This window comes from Acinonyx jubatus, chromosome B3 (genome assembly GCF_027475565.1).
Source record: "Acinonyx jubatus isolate Ajub_Pintada_27869175 chromosome B3, VMU_Ajub_asm_v1.0, whole genome shotgun sequence".
Classification (NCBI taxonomy): domain Eukaryota; kingdom Metazoa; phylum Chordata; class Mammalia; order Carnivora; family Felidae; genus Acinonyx; species Acinonyx jubatus.
Window position 1 is genome coordinate 108367375 of NC_069386.1, and position 27245 is coordinate 108394619.

Sequence of the window (27245 nt, forward strand, 5' to 3'; positions counted from 1 at the left end):
GACTTCGGCTCAGGTCATGATCTCACGGTTTGTGGGATCAACCCCTGCATCAGGCTCTGTGCAGACAGCTCAGAGCCCGGAGCCTGCTTCAGATTCTGTGTCTCCTTCTCTCTCTGCCCCTCCCCTGCACACGCTCTGTTTTTCTCCATCTCTCAAAAATGAATAAATGTTAAAAAAAATCTAAAAAACAAACAAACAAAAAAGAAATTAGGATGGGATTAAAAGATTTGAATTAAAAAGAGAGAACAGGACACAGGGTGGCTCAATCAGTTAAGCATCTGACTTCAGCTCATGTCATGATCTCAGTTTGTGAGTTTGAGTCCCGAATCAGATAAGCTTGAGCCCTGCTTCAGGTAAGCACAAACCCCACTTTGGGGGAACACAAGCCCCAATTCAAGGGAGCCCTGCTTCTCTCTCTCTCTCTCTCTCTCTCCCCCCTCCTTCTACCCCTCGTGGGATTTTCTCTCTCTCTCCCCCTCTCTCTTTACCCCTTGCTCACTTACACGCTTTTTCTCTCTCAAAAAAAAAAAAAGAGAGAGAGAGAAAGAACATATGATTTGAATGTTAAAATACTGAAACAATCTATCAAACCAACCCACTCATAAAAACTTACTTTTGCACACCATTTGTCCATAAACTAGGGCTAAGTAAAGGTAAAATTAGTAACTACATGTGGAATGTCTTATTGTATGATAACCACTCCTTTATAAAAGAAAAAGATTCTATTTGATCCCAAGGACAAAATGTTGAATGAGTGGACCTGGCTTTGGGTGCACCATTTTGTACCCACGTTCGTATCTGGTGACCATAGTTTACTTCTGTGTCAGGGCAACAGGTTGGGGGCTTAAAGCTTAACACATGGAGAAGACTTAAATATTGAACAGAAATGAAAATTACGTGCGTACCAAAGGGAGATGAAATTTTTAAAGTGAAGATTCTTTGGGTATCTTAAAGAAAGTCGACATACAAAGAACTAATGTGAATGCAGACTCAGTACACGCACAATGATACGAGTGCACGGAAATCCATACGCATCCACAATGAGGGACGTGCCCAGATCCAAACTCCCTCCGATTTTTAAAAAAATTTTTTTCATGTTTATTTATTTTTGAGAGAGAGACAGAGCGCAAGCAGAGGAGGGGCAGACAGAGAGAGGGAGACACAGAATCCAAAGCAGGTTCCAGGCTCTGAGCTGTCAGCACAGAGCCTGACGTGGGGCTCGAACTCACGAACCGTCAGATCATGACCTGAGCTGAAGTCAGATGCTTAACCGACTGAGCCACCCAGGCGCCCCTGATTTTTAAATAACACTTAACATTAGACCGTTTCCTGTTGATGCCAAGGACATGACATGTCTTAGCAGATACGATTTTTCCAGCAAATAAAAGCTCAGATTCTGTGGTAGATCCTCACATGAATTTGTGACTCTATAGTTACCAAGAGAACTACCTTGTTAGAAATAAGCTGAGATAACCAGCTCTTCCTCTCATCCTCAATAGGTCTAAGTTTTCTCACTGCAGAAGCCTCAACAAGAATAAAGGGAAACAGGAATTGTTGCCTCAGTCTCCACAAGGGGGCTAATTTAGTTATATTCACAGCTTTCATGGTCACACCACCACGTGAAGGCACTCTGATAGGACAGTCTGCCAAAAGAGAGCGGTTTTTAAGCGGTGTGCGAATTATTTATTCATGTTGCAGAAAAACCTCATAATAGAACTTCTTTGTGACGCATCACCTCTGACTCTGAATAAAAAACGTTTCAAGCATATTTGAAGCGACAACTCCTCCAGAAACATACCCATCACATAAAACAATATTTATCTGTAATAATAGACGCACAAAAGAATTGAACTATCTTATCTTAGACTTGAAATTCTAGACCTCACAAAGTTTATGTGTTAACAATATTAGAGGTTGCAACAAAAAATAACCACCACAGGCACTACAAAAACAAACAAACAAAAAATGCTTGCTCACTGTGAACGCATTTACGATTCCAAAGGCGCCTCTCCTCTACTCAAATATACTAGATGTGTGTGTTGGGCAACACAATACTTTCAAATATTTATAAAAAGTAATGTGAATCTATTAAAAATCATTTGTAACAAAAATTACTTCTTGTTTTCCTTCTATTACTTAACCGAAAGGTAGGCCTAAAATTTGTCCAGGATTCGTGTCAGTTTACAGTAAATTCCATCCACAGGAATCAAAGAACTCACACAAAGAGGAGAGGTGGTTATACTAAAAACCAGGAACGAAACAGTCACTGCACATAAACATTAAATGCGGCATCAATGTAGAAATCAGGACAAAAGGCAACCACAACCCAATCCCGGTGTCTGCAAATGTATTGATTCAAGGCGTGAAACTTCTTCCTAGCACTAACTTCTAGGAGAAGTGTGTATGTGTGCATGTGTGTGTGGCTTCATCTGAACGCCAAGAGGAACATAATGAGTAAATGAACGATAGTGACGGCTCAGCAGGGGGCTTGGCTTTCCAGCCTGCCTTGCCAGATGGTGTCCTCCATGACAGGAAGAGGAGGAGGTTTCTGAAGTGGGCAGAGAGTAGAATGGAGTTGTTCCAAGATAAAAGAATCAAGTAGAAAGTCACTTTGCCTCTCAGCCTCCTCCTCTTTTCCTTTTCAGTTCTCTGTCCCTCTGAGGGGCATGACCCATTGTACAGGTAACTACTGTCAGAGTTAAGAGCATGGACTTGACAGCCAGCCCCTACATCCAGCTCTACCACTTACGACCCTGTCACCCTGTCACCGCAGGCCAATTACCTGACCCCCCTCATTTCCATAACTGAAGGATAAGGATAATAACAGCACTTACCCATAAAGGGCCGTGAAGATAAAATGAGTTAACACATCAAATGCTTAAGATGGGGACTGATATATACAAGCCAATAAGTTGACTGTTTTGATTGTTACTGAAGGGTCTCGGCTTCCAGAACCTACCTTCTTCTATGGTTTCCAGAACCTACCTTCTTCTATGGTTTAACACCAGGGCTTGCTCCTGCTCTTCCCAAAGGCTCTGTTCTCCACTAAAACAGTGCTTTGTCAACGGTGTCATGCAGAACAAGAGGCAGAGTGGGTGCTAACAACTTAGGGGTATCACTTTTCATCTGTGTAACATGTGCACGGGGGTCTCCTGATGATCTAAACAGGCAGTTCCAAGAGTTGGGGGCAGACATTTTCCATTTATATAATGGCTCCTTCCACACTGTGCACCGAGGCAAATGTGACTGAACATTCTACATTAGAACTTTCTCAAAATAAGGAACGTGGAAATCCATTTCCATGGAGAGATTTTCAACCTGTGCTCAAATGTATTCCAAGAAAGTGTCCCACTTTTCCTACTAACATTTTTAGTGTTGTATATTCTGGTTTTTCCTCCATGAACAGTTCATCTGAGTCAATTAAAAATTGGTTCCTTTTCTGCGCCATCTTTAAAAGAAAACAAGGCGCAATCGAGTGATGGCATTGGCGCTATCATTCCCCAATTTCCATTACCTTTCGTTTGGTTTTAATAACCATTCCTTCCACTGCTGTCAAAAATGCTATAGAGCATGCAGTTAGAGTCAAAGCACATTAAAATAAACTGCAGATCTGTAAGAATTTTATCACTTGTCCAGGAAGAGATAGGCATGGTCCCTACAAGTGGAAAGAACAGCAGAGCAACTTAAAATTATAAACTGAAAATGGAATTTTTAATGCTGAAAAATCTAAGTTGACCTGCACACTTCCTAGCCACATATTCTGCAAGATACGGGCTCTTATAGTTTGACCTGTAAATGTCACCCCACTGCGGGTAAGGATAAGTCACAGGACACTGAATCCTAGTACCCATGCTCTCCTTCTTGGGCTCTTGACCTGGTGAGGGAGCTCATGACATTATCATCCTCTTGACTGACCTTTCAGGTGTGAGGTGTGAGGCAGCGCCCGGGACTCAGACAAGTCGGGAGGAGAAACGCGATGCATTTTTCTCTCACCTGTCCAGAATGAGGTCTGGAGCAAAGATGAGCTTGCCGGGGTGGTCAATGGAGCGCCACATGAGCCCCACCATCAGCACCTCCATCCAGCAGCTCTCCAGGAGGCGCACTTGGTCATACAGGCTGAGCTCCACAAAGCCTGGGGAAAGCAAGAGGCCGTGAGAAACACCCACCCTCCTCCTCGGCTCCCAGCGTCTGTGAAAACAAAAGAGCAAGTTTTCACAAGCTACAAAAACACCCACAACACAGAGAAAACAACCAACATCTTAAAGCTGTGGCTACACGCTGACCTAAGGAAGGAAACTCTGAACTCTACGTGTGCAACTCACAACGTCTGGCCCTGGACTCCTTCTACAGACTTAATACGCGTCATCGAAGATTATAAAGGACAGTTACCTGGGCTCACAGCTCCCCCCCCCCCCCCCCCACGCCCCGCACAGATGCCAGGGAAGAACAGAAAGCTGGAACAGATCGTTTTTAGTTATATATTTTTTAAAGTCCTCTGCACTGAGCTGAGATCCAGAAAGCCCTACCTGGGATTTTCTTGGCCCAACCGATCATGTGCACCAGCTCCTTGTCGGCCAGCTTGGTCAGGGACATCATCATGGAGGCCTCGGTGAAGGGGGTGCTGGGGCGGCTCACCAGCACGTGCGGCGGCTCCGCCTCCAGGAGCGTGAGCACCAGCTGCTCGGGGCTCAGGGCGCTCAGCAGCAGCTCCTTCACGCGGGTCACGTGGCCCCCGGCTTTCTTGGCTTTGCTGGCGCAGCGCAGCTGCTCCTCGGAGCTCTTCTGCCTTCGCACGACACGGTAGCCACACCTTTCCCTCCGGGAGCCTAAACCAGAGAGACGATCACACCGTGCTTTCCCGTGGCTTCGCCAACCCGGCGTTCGAGGCGCCCGAGTCGCCGGGGCAAGAGTGAGGCCGTGACACCGTGGTTAAGACCCGAGCCTGTCCCCACAGCGTGTCTTAGAACAGAAGCCTGACTTACTTCCTGGAACCTGTGGGGCGTGTACCAGAGATGGGTACATTTGTGACTATATTAGCAAGAGCAAAACGGGACGTTTCAGGGACAGTAGCCCAAATGAACGTAAGGTCTCCTATTTCAAGATTACCTATGGAGACGAAATCGATTTCTCTTTTAAAGAGTGTTGACGGGGCGCCTAGACGGTTCAGTGGGTTCGGCGTCTGACTTGATTTTAGCTCTGGTCATAATTTCCTGTTTCGTGGGATCGAGCCCTGCATTGGGCTCCACACTGACAGCACCAAGCCTGCTTGGAACTGACTCTCTCTCCCTCTCTCTCTCTCTCTCTGTCGTCTCTCTCTGCCCCTCCCTCGCTCATTCGTGTGCTCGCTCATCTCTCTCTCTCAAAATAAATAGAACTTAAAAAAAAAAAAAGGGTGCTGACATAACCTCAGTTTTCAAACCACAGAATTAGGAGTTTTCTTCAGACAAAAGATAGGCAAAACTTAGGAACTGAATGAACCCTGATGTTTCCAAACAGTTATCAAATAATACACTTTTATAATACATTCTGAAAATAGTCACATGTACTTGTGTGTGCTTACACATATACACATGCATTTTTATATATTTACACAAATAAATATATTTCAAGTAATAAATTTTTTTAAATCCTGAAAAATATAGAAAAGCACAAATTTTGGCATAAATTCTTTCAGTTTTCTTTTAATGCTATTTACTTTTGCATATTTCATATACAAAATTTAGATCACAGTGTGCATATACTATTTAAACCTTTTTCTTTTTATTAGAAAGGCGTCATTTTACAATTTAAAAACCTATATAGCATTCTGTTTTATGAATATAGCATTATTTATCTGAAGTGTCCCTTGATGGAAATCTAGGTTGGTTCTAATTTCTTTGCTAGTATTCATATTACAATGAAAATGAGTACCTGTATCCAATTAGTCCCTTAAAATAAATTCAAAGAAGTCAAGTTGCTGAACCAAGGCATATACACATTTAAGATTATTGATAGATTACCCTCTAAAACTATTCTAAGATTTTATTTTTAAATAATCTCTACGTGGGGCTTAAACTCACAACCCTGAGATCAAGAGTCACATGCTCTACAGACTGAGTCAGCCAGGGGCCCCCTCCAAAACTATTTTATTGTTTTATTTTTTAAATGTTTATTTATTTGGGGGGCACCTGGGTAGCTCAGTCGGTTAAGCGTCTGACTTCGGCTCAGGTCATGATCTCATGCTTCATGAGTTCAAGCCCCACATCAGGCTCTGTGCTGACAGCTCAGAGCCTAGAGCCTGTTTTGGATTCTGTGTCTCCCTCTCTCTCTGCCCCTCCTCGTCTCCTGCTTTGTCTCTCTCTGTCTCTCAAAAATAAATAAACGTTAAAAAAAAATTTTTTTAACGTTTATTTATTTTTGAGAGAGAGAAACAGAGTGCGAGTGGGGGAGGGGCAGAGAGAGAGGGAGACCCAGAATACAAAGCAGGCTCCAGGCTCTGAGCTGTCAGTACAGAGCCTGACGCAGGGCTCGAACCCACAAACTGCGAGATCATGACCTGAGTCATAGTTGGACACTTAACCAACTGAACCATTCAGATGCCCCCTCCAAAACTATTTTAAAATGTATAATCCAAATGATACTTTAAGGGGCTTCCTATCTCCTCATAACACCATTGGACATTACAAATAATTTCTAATCTTTGCTAATCTGACAAATGACTAACCAATCTCATTTCACTTTGTATTTTTTTAAATTGCTAGCAAGGTTGACTAATACATTTGCCATATTTTATATTTCTTTTACTTGTATATTGCCTATTTATTTCTTTTGTTCTTCCCCCCACCCCCAGTAACCTATGAAGTTTATTTAGTAACTATAGACAACTTTTCTTATATACCATATTTGCCTTGTTATATAGCTTTTCACTTTACTCATGGTATCTCTCGTCATAAGAAGTATGACAGCCAAATCGGTCTTTTGTTTCACATCAAGATTACACCAATATTTTCTTATATCTTCTTTAAGCACTTTTGTGGTTCAAATCTATTTGGAAGTTTATGTATGTTTGTATCATGTCATATTATGTTCTTCAAACAGATGTATAATTTTCCCAGTAGCATTTATTGGATAAATTTTTCCCACAGATTTTTATAAAATGCCTTGTCATTTAAGAAATATGTATAAAGGTGTCTTTTTCTGGATTGTCTCCTCTATTTCATATATGTTTCACATATGTATATATATGTTTTTACTCCTCTGCTGGTCTCAATATATTTCAGTTACTGTAGGTTTATGGGTCAGAAACACAATGGGATAATGTGTTTAAGATGGTGGGGGAAGGGAGAAACCTTCAATTTAGAATTATATTCTCAGATAAACTATCATTCAAGAGTGAGGATAAATTAAAGCCATTTCAGGGGCGCCTGGGTGGCTCAGTTGGTTGAGCGGCCGACTTCGGCTCAGGTCATGATCTCGTGGTCTGTGAGTTCGATCCCCGCGTCAGGCTCTGTACTGACAGCTCAGAGCCTGGAGCCTGTTTCAGATTCTGTGTCTCCCTCTCACTGACCCTCCCCCGTTCATGCTCTGTCTCTCTCTGTCTCAAAAATGAATAAACGTTAAAAAAAATTAAAAAAAAATTAAAGCCATTTCAGTTAGTCAAAGGTTAAAAAGATATATCACTCATAGCCCCTTTGAAATAATTACTGTTTCTTTGGGATGGAGAAACATGAACCCAAGAAAAGCAATGAAATTCAAGGTGCAATGGTAAGAAACTAAATTGTTAAACATGAGAGGAAACCTAATAAACATAGAATGTATAAAATAATAACAATTAATTTTTGGAGGCATAGAAATAAGGTAGCACCAAATACTGGATAATAACAAATAAGATGAGAGAGGAATAATTTTGGCTAGACCTTTCTAAGATTGTTTATTTGGGAAGAGAAACATCAATTAGAGAGAGTGGCTTGAATTCTCATGAATGCATGCTAAAAATAGAACTGTCACTAAAAGAATTGAAACAGAATGTATGACTTCCAAACTAGAAGAGGAAAAATAAAACACTAAAATGGTGTCAATTCCAAAAAGGAAAGAAAGAAAATATATGATGAATTTTTTTAAAGCATAAAATGATAGAAATGAATTCAAATATCGTGATCACAATAAACATAAATAGACTAAATTCATCAATGGAGAGCAACTCTGAGATTATATTTTTTTTATCTAGACATAGACTGGTTGTAAGAGATATATCTAACACACAGAAAACTGAAAACAAAGGGATAAAAAAAGATAACAGGCAAAAATTAATGAAATAAATCAGTTACTCTATCAATATCAGACAATATAAACTGTAAGGCACAAATCATTATTAAAGCCTCATCAGTAGATTATAAAAGGAAGATAAATAATTCTAAACTTAGATAATTCTTATCTCATCAAAACGATAAGAAAACAACCTATAAATGTAACGTGAAAAAGCGACTGCAAGAAAAAGAGAAATTGACAAATACATTATTATAATGGATATTTTATTTTATTTTTTAAGGTTTTTTTAGGTAATCCTTACACCCAACGTGGGGCTCAAACCTACAACCCCAAGAGTCTCAGGCTCCACCAACTGAGCCAGCCAGGCACCCCTATTTGGGTATTTTGATGTATCTTTCTCAGCAACTGACAGCGTAAACAATAAGGTGAAAGGCAGAATACAGAACATTTGGATTGTACAATTCCTTGAACAAAAATTATCACATACTAGTTCATGAATAAAATTTTAACTAAAATTGGTGTCATAGATCATATTCTCTGATCACAAGAAATAACAAAAATACAATCCAGGCCCCTATAAAGTTTAGCACAAAAGAATTTCTAAAAACCCATTGGTTAGGAGCACTTGGGTGGCTCAGTGGGTTAAGCATCCGACTTCAACTCAGGTCATAACCTCGCAGTTTGTAGGTTCAAGCCCCGCATCGGGCTCTGTGCTGACAGGTTGGAGCCTGGAGCCTGCTTTGGATTCTGTGTCTCCCTTTCTCTGCCTTTCCCCTGCTCGTGCTCTGTCTCTCTTTCTCTCTCTCGGAAATAAATAAACATTAAAAAAAATTTTGAAATCCATTGGTTAAAAACAAAAATACAAAGTGAAAATTAAGAAAGACATATTATAAGTCAGGATGTCATGAGCATGGGTACAACTTTCCTACACACACAAAAAAACTAAAATATCTGAAAAATGCCTAGTTTCTATATTCCTACCATTATGTTTGTTTACTAAATTCAGTTGTCCATATTTTAAAAAGAAATATTAGTTAAGAGGTATGAGTACATTTAAATTACTTGCTCCCAAGAAAAGTTATCTGAATTTCTTCTTATCCTTGGCTAATCAAACTAGAAGGAAGGCCTCTATCTATCTAGAGATAACCAAATCAAACTGTTTACTAAAAGAATTAAAAGCCTAAAATATAACTCATTGTGTTAGTAATCAGACATAAAGCAATAGGTATTATTTAAGATCAATTATACCCCCAGGGTAAAAAGGAACAACATGTTTGGTTTAAGAAAGCACCTGTCTGATCACACATCTCCTTTTTGTAGAGTATATGAGGAAACAGGTTAACATACAAAGTGAAAGGTTTTGAATCACACACTCAAATTTATTTGATCAACTTTCACTGACAAAGCCCTATATACTGAGCTCTGTACGGAGTCCTGGGGATTCCAGATCAATAAAATAAAGTCTTCAACCAGGAGCTCAGTGTTTTCTACCAAGGATATTTCTAGTGTCACGGCTTTTACACTGGAATCTAGGCAGTCACTCAGTGTGCCTCTGAGGAAGCGTGATAAAGAACTCTACCAAACAGGAGTGCTCCATATTAGAAAGTGGTAATATGGGTGCCTGTGTGGCTCAGTCAGCTAAGCGCCCGACTCTTGATTTCAGCTCAGGTCATGATCTCATGGTTCATGAGATCGAGCCCTGCATCAGGCTCTGTGCTGACAGTGGGAAGCTTGCTTGGGATTTTCTCTCTATTCCCTCTCTCTCTGCCCCTCCCCCACTTATGCATGCGTGCTCTTTCTCAAAATAAATAAACGTAAAAAAAATAGAAAGTGGTAAATAGCCCCAGTGAAAAGATGTTGATGACAATGGTGATGACAATGACAACAATGATAATAACGGTAAATGATCAAAATGACAGCTCACAGCTACTGGAAGCTTCTATGTGTCAGATGTTGTACAATGTATATAGATTATTTCATTCTGAAAACTGCCCTAGAGGGCAGGGGCTATTAGCATCTCCAAGATACAGGGGAGGAGCCAGGCACAAGAAGGCTCAAATAACTTGCCCAGGGTAGAAAACTAGAAAATAGTGAAAGCAGTTGTCTGAATCCAGAGCTGGCAGTTTTACTACTTTGTCCCACATCCCTATCCAATCCCTGCCATGTGTATATACAGCAGATGAATAGAGAGATGGCATCTAAAGATACAGATTTATTCTCCCAACACAGGAATCTCTAGAGATCAAATGCATGGCCTTTTGGATTGTTTTCCGGGCTATTTACATTTCAGCGTATCCTTACAACAAAGCCTCATCCCTGAAGTAAGTCTGGGTGAGCATCTTCCAACCATATTAAAACCTCAATAGAAAACCCAAGATTGGTGAAGAAAACGGTGATAACAGAAAAGACAAAATGTCTGAATAAAAGGGAAATGGTGCAGGTGGAGTCCCTACTCCTCCAAGACTGGAAGGAAGGAAGAATATGGGTGGAGGGTTTATTGAGAGGACAGACAAGAAGAGTGCCGGAAAAGGAGGGAAGCATAGTTAAGAAAGTTCACTCCTAATGGTCCTTCTCTGTGGTTAGTAAAGGGCGATATATCCAGATGTTTGCACATCAACCCATCTCATCATGCAATCTCCAAAGATGATAAAATGTTTTCTCTTAGAGAGCCCTGCCCAATTTCTTTTTGCCCAAATTTAATGACCTTTTCTCTGGTTTTCCTTTCCATGAAAGATTTTTCTTTCCAATTTTATTGCAATATAATTGACATACAACACTGTGTAAGTTTAAGGTATGCAGCATGATGGTTTGGCTTATGTATATTGTGAAATGACCACCCCAGTGAGTTTAGTCAGCATCCATCATTTCTTATAGATGCAATAAAGAGGGAAAGTTAAAAGAAAAAAAAGGAAAAAAGGAAAAAGATTTCTTTTTTCTTTCGGAACTCTTAGGACTTACTCTCTTAGTAACTTTCATATCTATCATACAGCAGTGTTAATGACAGCATGCTGTACATTATGTCAGAAAACTTATGTTGTAAATGGAAGTTTGTACCCTTGGTCACTTTTCTCTAATTCCCTCTCCCCCAACACCCTGCCTCTGGTAACCACAAATCCGATCTCTTTTCCTATGAGTTTGGGTTTTGTTTTTGTTTTTGTTTTTGTTTTAGATTCCAATGTAAGTGAGATCAAACAGTATTTGTCTTTCTCTAACTTACTTCGCTTAGCATGTGCCCTCAAGGTTCATCCAAGTTGTCACAAATGGCAGGATTTCTTTGTGGGCTTTTTTTTAATGGCTGGATGCTATTCCATTTTTATACACACACACACACACGCACACACCAACTTCTTTATCCATTCATCTGGCAATGGACACTTAGGTTATTTCCATGCTTTGGCTATTATAAATAATGCTGCTATATGCTAACTTGGATATAAATTTTATAAATAAATAAACAAATAAGTAATGCTGCTGTGACATGGGGTTGCAGATATCTTTTGAGTTGGTATCATGAAAGATTTTTTTTAAGTTTATTTATTTTGTGAGAGAGAGAAAGCACAAGTTGAGGAGGAACAGAGAGAGGGGGAGAGAGAGAGACAGAGAGAGAGAATTCCAAGCGGGCTTCATAGTGCAGAGCCTGACACGGGGCTCGAACTCACAAACTGAGATCATGACCTGAGCCCAAGTTGAACGCTTAACCAACTGAGCCACCCAAGCACCCCAGAAAAATGTTTTAAAGTACATCTCTGTACTCTGCCTTGCAAGACCGTATTGTATCAAAACTCCTCATAACTTATATGAGCTTTTCAAAGAGGGAGGGGAAAGGAAGGAAAACTAAAATTTAGTGCCAAACACTGTGCTAGGTCTTTATATTTTTTTTTCATATGTATTCCTCACAAAACTCAGTGAAGCAGATATCTTCTTTTCAGAGATAAGAAAACCAAGGGCCAGAAACGTTAGGTTTGAGCATAGTCACAGATAGCAAGAAATAAGACAAAAAAGGAAATTCAACCTTCGGGAGTCCTGTCCTCTTGTTCTCCCACCGCATACACCACCCCCTGCAGGCGGATTATCATGTGCTCCTGCCCTGGTCCCAAACCACCAGGGCTACACCTGTCCAACAGATCGTAGTAGAATAAAAGTGTTCTTATCCTGACTAAATTGTAAATAGCTTTTTAAAAAATACACACTCACCTTAAAATGTTAACTTAAAATATGAAACACTTAATTTGTAATCTTTTGTCAGAGGACCAAATCTTTCTCCTTAAGCACATCTGCCACTTAAATCACAAGTAACTTTCCTACATAAACCATATCCACGATGCACAGCCTCTGAATGTTCAATTTCCACTTCTTTACAACGGAGCAAGAACTTAGGCACTCATAAAGCAATCCAAATTCAGAATTTTTCTAGGTTTATGATTCCCCCCCGCCACAATCTCATTCATACCTAACTCAATAGCTACTAGTCTTTTACAGTTGTTGTTGTTGTTGTTGTTGTTGTTTTACTGTAAGTGCTACACCCAATGTGGGGCTTGAACTTACGACCCTGAGATCAAGAGTCACATGCTCTACCATCTGAGCCAGCCTGGTGTCCCTCTGTCCCTCCTTTAGAGTTGTACTCAAAGCTTTCACAGAAATGATATCTTTTCCTACTCATATTTCATGTTTGTATAAATTCTAATTAAATTACATACTTTGACAGTTACAATGAGTAGAAATAGGTTTTGGAAAAAGTCTACTGGTTACTGATAAGTCTAAAACTAAAGTGGTGGGAACAGAAATGCTTGAATGTTTTAAAGATTAACCAATACACACGGGGAGGTCATGGGCATTGGCAGGGTGTTTCACAAAGAAAACAGGAAACATCAGTGATTATAAAGCCAGAGAAGTGTGATCAAATAAGAGGACTTCTGCTATACTATAATATAGCCAGATGAGGTGCCTTATCTGTTACATACATAAAGAAAAAGAAAAAGCAATCCCTATCAAAATAATATCAGCATTCCTCACAGAGCTAAAACAAACAATCCTTCAATTTGTATGGAACCAGAAGAGACCCCGAATAGCCAAAGCAATCTTGAAAAAGAAAACTGAAGCTGGAGGCATCACACTCCCAGACTTCAGGATGTATTACAAAGCTGTAATCATCAAGACAGTGTGGTACTGACACAAAAACAGACACTCAGATCAATGCAACAGAACAGAGAAGCCAGAAATGGATCCACAAACGTATGACCAACTAATCTTTGACAAAGCAGGAAAGAATATCCAATGGAATAAAGACAGTCTCTTCAGCAAATGGTGCTGGGAAAACTGGACAGCGACATGCAGAAGAATGAACCTGGACCACTCTCTTATACCATACCCAAAAATAAACTCAAAATGGATGAAAGACCTCAATGTAAGACAGGAAGCCATCAAAATCCTAGGGGAGAAAGCAGGCAAAAACCTCTTTGACCTCAGCTGCAGCAACTTCTTACTCAACATATCTCCAGAGGCAAGGGAAACAAAAGCAAAAATGAACTATTGGGACCTCATCAAAATAAAAAGCTTCTGCACAGCAAAGGAAACAATCAGCAAAACTAAAAGGCAACAATGGAATGGAAGAAGATATTTGCAAAGGACATATCAGATAAAGGGTTAGTATCCAAAATCTATAAAGAACTTATCAAACTCAACACCCAAAAAACAAATAATCCAGTGAAGAAATGGGCAAAAGACATGAATAGACACTTCTCCAAAGAAGACATCCAGATGGCGAACAGACACATAAAATGCTCAACACCACTCATCATCAGGGAAATAGAAATCAAAACCACAATGAGATACCACCTCATACCTGTCAGAATAGCTAACATTAACAACTCAAGCAACAACAGATGTTGGCAAGGATGCAGAGAAAGAAGATCTCTTTTGCACTGCTGGTGGGAATGCAAACTGGTACAGCCACTCTGGAAAACAGTATGGAGGTTCCTCAAAAAATTAAAAATAGCACTACCCTATGACCCAGCAATTGCACTACTAGGCATTTATCCAAGGGATACAGGTGTGCTGTTTCGAAGGGACACATGCACCCCCATGTTTGTAGCAGTACTGTTGGCAATAGCCAAAGTATGGAAAGAGCCCAAACGTCCATCGACAGATGAACAGATAAAGAAGATGTGGTATATATACATATATATGTGTGTGTGTGTGTGTGTGTGTGTGTGTGTGTGTGTGTACACACACGTAATGGAGTATTACTTGGCAATCAAAAAGAATGAAATCTTGCCATTTGCAACTATGTGGATAGAACTGAAGGGTATTATGCTGTGAAATTAGTCAGAGAAGGACAAATATCATATGACTTCACTCATATGAGGAATTTAAGACACTAAGCAGATGAACATAAGGGAAGGGAAGCAAAAAGAATATAAAAACAGGGAGGGGGACAAAACATAAGAGACTCTTAAACATAGAGAACAGAGGGTTACCGGAGGGGTTGTGGTAGGGGGGAATGGGCTAAGTGGGTAAGGGGCATTAAGGAATCTACTCCTGAAATCATTATTGCACACTATATGCTAACTAACTTGGAAGTGAATTAAACAATAAATTTATACACACACACACACACACATATACATTTATACATGTATATATAAATGTGTATATATATATTTATACATATATATAAATGTGTATATATGCATATGTGTATATATACATATACACATTTATATATATATGAAAGTCTATGTAAAAGATGAGAAATTATAAATATTGAAATTAAAGGTTCTATATCATAGCAAATACAAAAAAAGAGAGAATATTCAAAAGGCAGAGCTCCTAAGAGACTGTCAGGGTGAAAGGAGACTTTTGTTTTAAATTTTTTAAATAGAGAAATTACAACTAACCACAGGCAAAATACTGACTAGAGAATAACAGGAAAACTCGGGCAGAGCTGCTGTGAGTACATATACATGCAAGTGTGTACAGACAGGGAATCAAAAGTTAGCCAGGTGGAGAGAGCAGGAGGTACGCATTACTGTCAGATGTTATACTAATGTGCCCATTTTTCTTTCTTCTTCATGTACGTATACATGTATGTGTGCATACACACACATACGTATGTTTATACGCATATATGCATACATAGATATCATACAACAGAATCTACGTTCTGTGTGCTTTCCATGGTTCTATCATGTTTCTGACACCTATATGTACCTTTTCTAGAAAGCTAATACAGGGCTAGGCATGAATCTTTCCCATAGCTCTCCAAGTAACCCACAAGATATTCTACTTTTCTGTCACAGCTTTGACTGTGGACATTTATCTGAACTTCACCCTTAGACTTTGCAAGGCCTCAGACAGATGGTCATCCAGCCCATTTGAGCACTTTGGTTTCTAGAGCTCCCTAAACCCAGCAGCAGTCTACTGTGTTGTCAGACCTCCTGAGCTGTAGAAAGTTCTTCCCTATATTGGGCCAAAATGTGCCCCCTGTGACTCGTTCCTGTTCACCTCAGCTCTGTCCTCTGCAGCTACGGGGAATACATCAATGCCCCCTCCAATGTGGCAGCGTACAAATACTTGATGATAATTACCAAGTCCTAACTCTCCTCCCATCCAGGCTACACGTCCCCAGTTCCCCCACCTGTCCTGTTTGAAAGAGCCATCGGCACGCCCCCCATACGATGAAATGAAACAGGAAGCGAACACTCACCACACTTCACCATCCCGACCTCATAGCACTTCCGAAGTCGGCAGGCCTGGCAGCTTTTGCGCCTGTTCTTATCTATCGTGCACTGATTCGTCGCTGGGCAAATATAATCGTTATGTCCTACAACGGAGGAAAAAACCAAAACAAAACAAAACAAAAAAGGCAGGCTATTGTTACAATATTTTGATTACATGTCTTCCTGGTCAACAACACTGATAATGCTACCCGGCTGAGAGGTAGGGGGCATCTTCTTAACGATACGTATAGGTACAAAGGCCAAAGTTCAGCGTCATGAGCACCTTATTAGTGAGTATAGAAAATCCAGGAATATCTCCATATCCTGCTCTTTGACCAACAGGCTATTCTCTGCATGTTCTTAGAATTCTCAAGAGATACATTAGAAACGTTCTCCTTTGGTTTCAATTAGCAATAATCGTGCCTCGGATAAACCTCATTGGCTACAATTCTGCCACTGCGCAAAGCTGAAATATTCTCCTTTGGACAGGGAAAGTAAGACAGTCGTCTGAAATTGGTTCTGCAAATCACAGAACACCTCAAGGATAGTACTTGTATATCAGGTCACCAAATTCAATTGCTTACATTCTTTTATACATATCCCTCTTTGGGATTTAACATGATTTTTTTTTTTTTACTTTTCAAAATGTTTATTTATTTTTGAGACAGCGTGTGAGAGGGGGAGGGGCAGAGAGAGAGAGGGAGACACAGAATCCAAAGCAGGCTCCAGGTTCTGAGTTGTTCGCACAGAGCCGGACCCAGAGCTCAAACCCACAAGCTGTGAGATCATGACCTGAGCCAAAGTCAGCCGCTCAACCCACTGAGCCACCCAGGCGCCCCTTATGGGAATCCATAGTCAAATAAGAGAGCGAAACTAATCACTAAGGGGATAATGAAATTAGCAAACTGAAGAACCAAAAGAACTGCCACTTGAGGCTGGCTGTGGTTATTTTTCTCAGTTGCCACTGCCTCCCGCAGCCCTGTGACCCTGCAGTGCACTAGAGCAGCCAAAGTGTGGTCGCCTACCAACTGACGTTGAGTGTGGCCATGAAACTTGCTTTAGCCAATAGTATGTAAGTAGATGGGATATTCCAACAGTCTGGCTTGGCCGCTGGAGCCAAGAAGAGGCCCTTTGAAAAAAAGGAAATGCCTCGGGTAGTTGCTGGTCCAAGGAGAATAAGGAAATGTGCAGACTGAACTCCACCCAGAGTTCAGAGCTGAGCCTTGTGAAACAGATGCACCCTACCCAATCCCTAGAGCAAAAAGACATTGTTCCACGATTGCACCAAAATCGAATTTTATAATTCTCTCCCACTTTAGGTAGATTCCAGTAACACTTGTTCAACCAAACACAAATTGAAATTCAGTTGCCTGTGGCTTTACCACCATTTCCTGAGCCAGCCTGGGGTAGCAGCAACGGCAGAGACTACAGCTCTCGAAGAGATGCAAACGCCCTCTCAAGCGACCTTCATCCCGGCCACACACAGGAAGCCTGGCTCACCAACATTCTGACAACGTACTGATTCCCAGATACTTTATCAACATTTCATTGAATCCCATAACTTCCCTATAAAGAGCTATCATCCCCATTCTATAAAAGAAAACATGTAACTTCAGTCGAATCATCTTAAGGTTATGGTTTTAGTATTCTGTGATGCGTAATAAATTTCTACAAACTTACACACTTAAAACCACACCCACTTATCTCATTTCCACGAGTCAAGAATCCAGGCACAGCTTACTCTAGTCAGGGTTTCAAAAGGCTGCAATCAAGGTGTTGGCTGGGCTGTGGTTTCATATGAAGCTCAGCACGCCCTTCCAAGCTCATATAAGGTGTTTGCAGAATCAGCCATTTGCAGCTGTGGGGCTGAAGTTCTCATTTTTTTGCTGGCTGTCAGCAGGATGCTGTTGCCAACTCATAGAGGAACCAGTTCCCTGTCCAAAAGCAGTTCACAGCACGATGTCTGCTTTCTTCCAGGCCGGGGGGGCACATCTCTGACTTCCCATGTGCCTCTCCACTCCAGTATGATGGAGTCTTACATAATTATAGCATAATCACGAGACTCCCCCATCACCACTTGCCATATCAGGTAACCTAACCAAGGAAGCAACTCTCATATTTACAGGTTCCACACACACGCAAGAGTAGGAGGCAATATGAGGTATGGTATAAATCTTTTTTAAAGGAACAGATAATTACTTGTTATTGCTTTTATGATCACTTAAAACATTCAAAAATAAATTATATGCTAAAAGTCAAGATACATTCCCAATTAGAAATTTTCAATTGTCCGCTAAAACATAATCTTTTATGGCTAGAAGGTAAATGTAACCCCACAGTACTTTCCATAGAGGTATCAATCTTTTAAGGACCTTCTAAAAACTCAAAGAATAATACATGATGTCATCCTTTTTGGTTTTATAGAGGTTTACAACAATAAGCATTTAAGGGACAATGAAAGGTTCACTTTTTTTTACCTCATTTTAAAAGACCATTTTACTTAAAAACAATGAGAAAGCATAGTAATATGAACACACTAAATAAAAATAGCCTTGGGGCGCCTGGGTGGCTCAGTCGGTTAAACGTCCGACTTCGGCTCAGGTCACCATCTCGCGGTCCGTGAGTTCGAGCCCCGCGTCGGGCTCTGGGCTGATGGCTCAGAGCCTGGTGCCTGCTTCCGATTCTGTGTCTCCCTCTCTCTCTGCCCCTCCCCCGTTCATGCTCTGTCTCTCTCTGTCTCAAAAATAAATAAAACGTTCAAAAAAAAAAATAGCCTAGAAAATGTCTTATACAAGAAGGCCAGGGTAATTGAATTCACTTCTGGCAGAAAAGGGGAAAAAAAAGTCCTTAAACTATACGAACTACCTCACGTATTAAAATGGTTTTCTCAGGGCGCCTGGATGGCTCAGTTGGTTGAGCGTCCAACTCTTGATTTCAGCTCAGGTCATGATCTCACGGTTGTGACATTGAGCCCTGCATCAGACTCCGTGCTGAGTGTGGAGCCTGCTTAAGATTCTCTCTCTCCCTTTCCCTCTAACCGTCTCCCCCACTCACGTTCTCTCTCCCTCTCCAACAAAATTAAATAAAATGGTTTTCTTGTTTCATGCAACAACCTGAGAGGCATGCCATTCCATACTAACAGAACTGACAGAAAAGTTCAAAGCAAAATAGGTAGCTAATTCTTAAAGATATAAAGCTTTATAGGAAAATGTGCTTTTTATAATCTGTATACAGATAAAAGGTTATCTGTATACTCTACAAAATTATTGAGTCTGAATACCTGTCATCATTCATATCCATAGCACAGAGGGGAGAGACAGCACTGGACTGAGATCAGAAGATCTGAGTTTAAGCTCAGTTCACCTTCCCGATTTTGTCACTTCAACGATAGAGCAATGTTTATCATCCGCACCCTCCCTGGCACGCTTATCCCTCAACAGCAGGAATCAACCTTGTGTTTTGTTCCCTCAGGACATCCTCTGTGGCTTCAAGGCCAAATGAATCCCAAGTAATGGAATATGTGCCTCCAAGATAAGGAATCTGCTGTATAACCTACCAGCTGTCAGAGCTTCCCATTGAAAGCTCAGACTCCAAAGTTGTAAGAAACAAAGAATTAAAGATCTTTGAGCAGCACTCAAAAAGATTTTAACTTTCAAAAGACAATGATAAAAGGTTCATATGAATACCAAAATGAAAGTGAATAGAATAGTATTACTATTATATATGGACATAAAAGAAATAGCCCAAAAGAATGAAATTTACAGAAATACCTCTGAGAAATGTATTATATATATGTGTAACAAAACTGTATACGAGATATAAAAGACCTAAATAAATGGAGACATATTCTTGATGTGAAGACTATTAAAAAGATTTATTCCATAATAATTCTTAGGTTTAACAAAGTCTCCACTTTTCTTAACATTATGGATGGGAGGACACAATAAAATTATTTTAATATTCCTATGTATGAAGAAACCAAGGAAAATAGCCAGAATACTTTTAAAACAGGAGATATTTATACTGGCTTGTATTAAAATGCATTATAAAATTATACTAAAAAAAAAGAAAACTATAATAGTTAAAATAATGTGGTGGTACTTCTATAAGAATGAAGCACTAGACAATAGAACAGAATAAAACATTAGTATATAAAAGACCTTAATAGGTCATATAGAGAGAGAAAAAAAATCAGTGAACACATGAAAAGATGCTCAAAATCATTACTAATCAGGGAAACACAAATTAAAACCACAATGAGACACAACTGTATACCCAATAGCTGACAATATCAAGTTTTTACAGGGATGTAGACCCACTGGAAGTCTCATAGTCTGTTGTTGAGAATACAAAATGTTTCAACCACTTTGGAAAGCAGTTTGTTAGGTTCTTATAAAATTAAACATACACTCATCATACAAGCAGCAATTCTACTCCTAGGTATTTACCCAAGAGAAACAAAAACTTAGGTCTAGAGAAAGGAAGATGCAGGAATATTCACTGAAGTTTCATTCAAAATAGCCTAATACTGGAAACAACCCAGATGAATACACAACCTGTGGTACACCTAAATACTGGAATAATCCCCAGTAACAAAGAGGAATGAACTACTGTACATGAAACACAGATAAATCCTAAAAGCATCATGATAAATGAAAGAAACGATACACAGATGATTATATACTTTACGATTCAATTATAGGGCATTCTAGCAAAAGGCAAACCTATAGGGACAGAAAATAGATCGATGGTTACAGGGCCTTGGGAGGTTGGGGGACAATTGGCCGCAATGGGCCTAAAGGAACTTTTTGGGCTGATGGCAACATTCCATATCTTAATTATGGTGGTGGTTAAATGACCACATGCATTTTCAAAATTCATAAAACTATACAAATAAAATAGGGGAATTTTATTATATGTAAATTGTATCTCAAATTCAACTAAAAAATAACCTCCCATATTTAAAAAAATCAATGAAAATAAAGTTATTTAATAAAACAATGTGAAGAAAATTGACTAAGATAAATACATTTAATTTTTTTCCTTTTTTTAGCTTTATTTTATTGAAGTATAATTAACATACAATGCTATATTAGTTTCAGGTGTATAACTTTTTTTTTTTTTCCAACCAGAAGATTGGTTTGTTTGGGAATAAAAGAGAATTAGAATCCAGAACAAACAAGCTGTGGTAAGACCACAGGCATGGGTGGGAAACAAAAGCTCAAGTGTATAACATTTTGATTCAACAATTCTATACATTACTCAGTGCCCGCCATGTAAGTGTGGTCACCATCTGTCACCTTACAACATTATTACAGTATTATTAATTATATTCCCTATGCTAGATTTTTCATCTGTGACTACTTTATTTTAAAATGATCTTTTTTTTTTAAGTTTCTTTATTTTGAGAGAGAGAGAAAGAGAGAGCATGAGCAGGGGAGGGGCAGAGAGAGAGGAGAGAGAGAGGATCCCAAGCAGGCTCCACGCTGCCAGCACAGAGCCTGACATGGGGCTCAAACTCATGAACCATGAGATCAAGAGTCGGATGCTTAACTGAGTCACCCAGGCGCCCCATCTGTGACTATTTTATAACTGGAAGTTTGTACCTCTTAATTCCCTTTATTTCACCCATCCCCCACTACACCCTCTTCTGGTAACCACCAGTTTGTTCTCTGTATTTGAAAGTCTGGTTTTTTGTTTCTTTGCTCATTTGTTTTATTTTTAGATTCTACATGTAAGTGAAATCACATGGTATTTGCCTTTCTATGTCTGACTTATTTCATTTAGCATTATACCTTCTAGATCCATCCATGTTGTCACAAATAGCAAGATCTCATCCTTTTTAATGGCTGAGTAACATTTCTCTCTCCCTCTCTCTCTCTCTCTCTCTCTCTCACTCTGTGTGTGTGTGTGTGTGTGTGCGTGTAACTTCTTCATCCATTCATCTATTGATGGACATCTAGATTGCTACCATATCTTGGCTATTGTACGTAATGCTGCAATAAACACAGGGTGCATTATCCCTTTTTGAATTAGTTTTAGTTTTCTTTGGTTAAATATCCAGTAGTGGAATTATTAGATCTTTTGGTAATTCTATTTTTAATGTATTGAGGAACCTCCATATTGTTTTCCACAATGGCTGCACCAGTTTATATTCTCACCAACAGTACATGATGGTTCCCTTTTCTCTACACTTGTTATTTCTTGTGTGTGTGTGTGTGTGTGTGTGTGTGTGTGTGTTTTAATTTTACCCATTCTGACTGACTTATTTCAGCCATATCTGATTGTGATTTTGATTTGTATTTCCCTGATGATTAGTGCTGCTGAATATCTTTTCATGTGTGTATTGACCATTTGTATGTCTTCTTTGGAAAAATTTCTATTTAAGTTCTCTGCCCATTTTTCAATTGGATTACTATTATTTTTGTGTTGAGTTGTAGAAGTTCTATATATGTTTTGGATATTAACCACTTGTTGGATATATCATTGCAAATACCTTCTCCCATTCAGCAGACTGACTTTTTCTTTTGTTGATGGTTTCCTTTACTGTGCACAGGCTTATTATTTGGGTCTAGCCCCAATAGTTTATTTTTGCTTTTGTTTCCCTTGCCTCAGGAGACATATCTAGAAAAACGTTGCTAAGGCTGATGTCAGATTACTACCTATGTTTTCTTCGAGGAGTTTTATGGTTTTCTGTCTCACACACATTAGATCTTTAATCCATTTTGAGTTTATTTTTGTATGTGGTGTAAGCAAGTGATCCAGTTTCATTCTGTTGCATGCAGCTGTCCAGTTGTCCCAGCACCATTTATTGAGGAGAATGTTCTCTCCCTGTTGTACATTGTTGTCTCTTTTGTCAAGGATTCATTGATCTTATAATCATGGGTTTATTTCTGGGTTCTCTATTCTGTTCCATTAATCTGTGTGTCTGTTTTTGTGCCATTACCACACTGTTTTGATTACTATAGGTAAGTAGTATGTATTTTGAAATCGGGCATTGTGATACCTCCAGCTTTGGTCTCCTTTCTCAAGATTGCTTTTGTTATTCAGGATCTTTCATACAAATTTCAGTGTTATTTGTTCTAGTTCTGTGAAAAATGCTGTTGGTATTTTGATAGGGAATCGATTGATTACTTTGGTTAGTATGGACACTTTAACAATATTTGTTCTTCCAGTCCATTGGCATGGAATCTCTTTCCATTGGTTCATGTCATCTTCAATTTCTTTCATCAGTGTTTTATAGTTTTCAGAGTATAGGTCTTTCACCTTCTTGGTTAAGTTTATTCCTAGGTATTTTACTATTTTGGGTGCAGTTGTAAATGGAATGGTTTTCTTAATTTCTCTTTCTGCTATTTAGTAATGTATAGAAAAACAACACATTTCTGTATATTAATTTTGTATCCCCAACTTTACTGAATTTATTTTATTTATCAGTTCTAATGGTTTTTGGTGGAGACTTTTGGGTTTTCTATGTATAATATCATGTCATCTGCAAGTAGTGAAAGTTTTATTTTTTCCTTACCAATTTGGATGCTTTTTATTATTTTCTTGTGTGATTGCTTTAGCAAGGACTTCCAGTACTACATTGAATAAAAATGGGGAGAGTGGACATCCTTGTCTTGTTCCTGATCTTAGAAGAAAAGCTCTCAGTTTTTCACCACCAAGCATGATGTTAACTGTGGGTTTTTCAAATATGGTCTTTATTACAATGAGATATGCTCTAAACCTCCTTTGTTAAGAGTGTTTATCATGAATAATGATAATATGATAAATACATTTCATTCTTATTCCATATACAAAAAGAATTGAGTGTCCATTCTTGGCTGCTGCAACACATTTTATATTAGGGGGATGTGAAAAATATGGAGTCCAAAAAAAATGATCATTTATACATTAAGCAATTGTAAGGGCACAGAGCACTACCTCTTTCCCTTCTGCACACTTAGAATGTGACATTTCTTTCACCTTTCCCAATAGTTCCTTGACCCATGTGGTAGGAAGGAATGATATATGGAAAGCAGAGGAAACTCCCTTATCATTGTAATCAGCCATAGTCTAAGGGTTCAAAGATATTTCAGGTAGAGATTTTTTTTCCCAACAGCAAATAAAAAGGATCTTTTTCAAAGGATATAGTTAGTTGTATCAGGTCAAGATTTCCTTAAGGAATAACATTCTGGAATCTCAACAAGATAGAGAATTGTCATCATATCAAGAATTCAGTTCTGAATTTTAGATATCTGAATTGTTTTTACTATATAATAGGGAAGTGGACCTGGCCTTATAATCTACTACTGCAATTATCATAAATAAAAATATCTAAGCACTAAATATATTAAATACAGAATGAAAAGCTTGGTGTATAAAAGCAATTATAAATAAGCAAACAATACAATTTATGTTTTGATAATTCGATGACATATGCTTTCTTTATCTGTGATGCTTTCTTCTTTTAATGAGAAAATTAAGTTTGGAAATGGCAGAGGACCCTCATCCACCCAACTATGAAGATTTTTTTTTTTATTTTTTTTAACGTTTATTTATTTTTGAGACAGAGAGAGACAGAGCATGAACGGGGGAGGGTCAGAGAGAGGGAGACACAGAATCTGAAACAGGCTCCAGGCTCTGAGCTGTCAGCACAGAGCCCGACGCGGGGCTCGAACTCACAGACCACGAGATCATGACCTGAGCCGAAGTCGGCCGCTTAACAGACTGAGCCACCCAGGTGCCCCACCCAACTATGAAGATTTTAAAGGAAGTAGATTTAAATGAGATTAGGATTAGAAGAAAAATACAAAGAAAAGGTAAAGGATGATATCTCAATGTAGAAGAGATAGGAAACAACTAGAATATCCTAAATTTGCATGATGTTTATACATGACCAAATATTTTCACATAACTAACTCCATTTCATTTTTAGAATAACTTTGTAAGTATCTCCATTTCACAGAGGAGGAAACAGACTAGAAGGTAAAGTCATAGAGCTACTAAATGGAGGAGTCAGGACAAATAGGTGGCCATCTATACAGCAGGATGAATTTCAGGGGATCTACAGGAAGGCAACTCTTTACTACTAAATTCTACCCTTCACCCTCTCTAGATTTGATCGGGAGCCATCCTACCATCATGACTTTTACACATGCCAAATGTTAAACATAAGTCAAAGGAAGAAACAATCTTTGCAATTCCTAATAAGCACATTTTTTCCAAGCTTTTTCTTCACAAGGGTTATAACTAGGGATTTCTGGGGTAGATGGTGGAATAGGAGGATCCTAAGCTCACCTTGTCCCAAGGATACAACTAGATAACACCCACATCAGTGTTAATAATACAGAAAATGACCCAAAGACTGTCAGAACAGACTCTCCACAGATAAATGTAGAGAAAAGGCCACAATGAAGAGGGTAGGAAGGGTGGAACAGTAGTCAGGAGCTAAACAGACCTGTGGGACTGTCCATAGCAGGGGAAGGACCCACTGGCTGGGAATGGGGAGAAGAACAGACTATCATACCAGGCACCCCAAGTACGGGGAATGCACACGAGTAAGACAAATCCCCATTAACATCTGGCTTTGAAAACCAGAGGGGGGTAATTTCATTAGTTCTTACAATCAGGGGGGCTTAACAGGTGGAACTTTAAAAATCAGCGCACTTGACTCTGAGAGAGCTGGGAAGGCAACAGGAAATGGAGACCCTGCCCTTAAAGAGACAGCACAACAAACAGCTCCATGGAAGTACAGCATAGAAGCAGCTATTTGAAAAATGCCTGGGGTATATGAAAGGGAGACTGTTTACTATTCTCAGAGTGTGTGCTAGAGTGGCAGGAATCATTGGGAGATTGCTCCAGGAACAAAGGAGCTGGTGGGTGCCATTCCCCTCCCCCAGCCTAGACACACAGACACCTGCAAAAACCAGCACAGTCCCAATACCCTCTATATAACTTGCTAACAGCAGGCCTGCCACGGCCCATGTTCTCCTGCAGACTTGCCCTCTCTAATACGCCCTTGGCCAGAGCCCATCCAAAGAGGTGTCACAAGCCTGACAGCGTACGAGCAGCCCTGAGAGGGGCCAGCACCATTCCAAAGTGACTCCTGACCTGGGGAGAGGGAAAGATCACCACACCAGTCCAATTGTGGCCCCAGCAGTGGGTTGGAGGCAGACATCTGGTCTTAACTCCTGGCCCCACCCACCAACAAAAGCTTCTCAAAGGACAACTCATGAAAAGTGCCCTGTAGTTCAGTGCTACCACATCTCTGGCAAATGCCTGGTCTGACTCAATTCAAGCCAAGGTGGCCCCAGATTGGCTCACTAACAACAAAGGGACCCAACTCAGCCCACAATAGGCAAAGAGAGCCATTGCAGACAACAGGACTGCCAAAGCACCTTGGCCACTATATAGTGGGTGCACACAACACACAGAGGTGACATCCTTGAAGACCCAGGTGTGGTGAACAGAAGACATTGCACCACAGGGCACTACAGGACCTCTTCTTCATAAAGCCACTACTTTCAAGAGCAGGAGACGTAGACTTTCCTGACACATAGAAATAGACACAGAGAGTTAGACAAAATGAGGAGACAGAGGAATAAGGTCTCAAATGAAAGAAGAGGACAAAATCATAGCAAGAGACCTAAATAAAACAGAGATAAGTAACATGCCTGATAGAGAATTTAAAGTAATGGTCATAAAGATACTCACTGGACTGGAGAAAAGAGTAGAGGACCTCAGTAAAACTCTTATCAAAGAAATAGAAAACATAAAAAAGAACCAATCAGAGATGAAAAATTCAATAGCTAAAATTAAAAATACACTAGAGGCTGGGACACCTGGGTGACTCAGTCTGTTAGGCATCCAACTTCAGCTCAGGTCATGATCTCGCAGTTCATAAGTTCAAGCCCCATGTGGGCTCTGTGCTGACAGCTCAGAGCCTGAAGCCTGCTTTGGATTCTGTCTCCCTCTCTCTCTCTGCCTCTCTCTCTTTCTCAAAAATATATAAACATTAAAAACTTAAAACACACACACACACACATACTAGAGGGAATAAATAGCAGACTAGAGGAAGCAGAAGAATGGATCAGCAACCTGAAGGACAGAGTAATGGGGAGGAATCAAGCTGAATAGGAGAGAGAAAAAAAATAAAGAATGGAACTAGATTTAGTGAACTGAACAACACCATCAAGCATAATAACATTTGAATTATAGGGATCCCAGAAGGAAGAGAGAGAAAAGGAGACAGAAATTTCATTTGAAGAAATAATAGCTGAAAACTTCCTCCATCTGGAG

At 39.7% G+C, this 27245-nt stretch overlaps 1 protein-coding gene and 1 pseudogene across 1 annotated transcript in view; both read right to left on the reverse strand.

Moving 5' to 3' along the window:
- Positions 1-27245, reverse strand: part of ESR2 (estrogen receptor 2) — a 70989-nt gene that overhangs the window by 26043 nt on the left and 17701 nt on the right. The window contains exons 4-6 of the mRNA XM_027065895.2: positions 15953-16069; positions 4527-4826; positions 3994-4132 (exon numbers count right to left, since the gene is read on the reverse strand). Of these exons, the coding sequence (XP_026921696.2) occupies positions 3994-4132; positions 4527-4826; positions 15953-16069 (556 nt within the window). The remainder of the gene's footprint in view (positions 1-3993; positions 4133-4526; positions 4827-15952; positions 16070-27245) is intronic.
- Positions 16246-16433, reverse strand: LOC113601711 (uncharacterized; annotated as a pseudogene).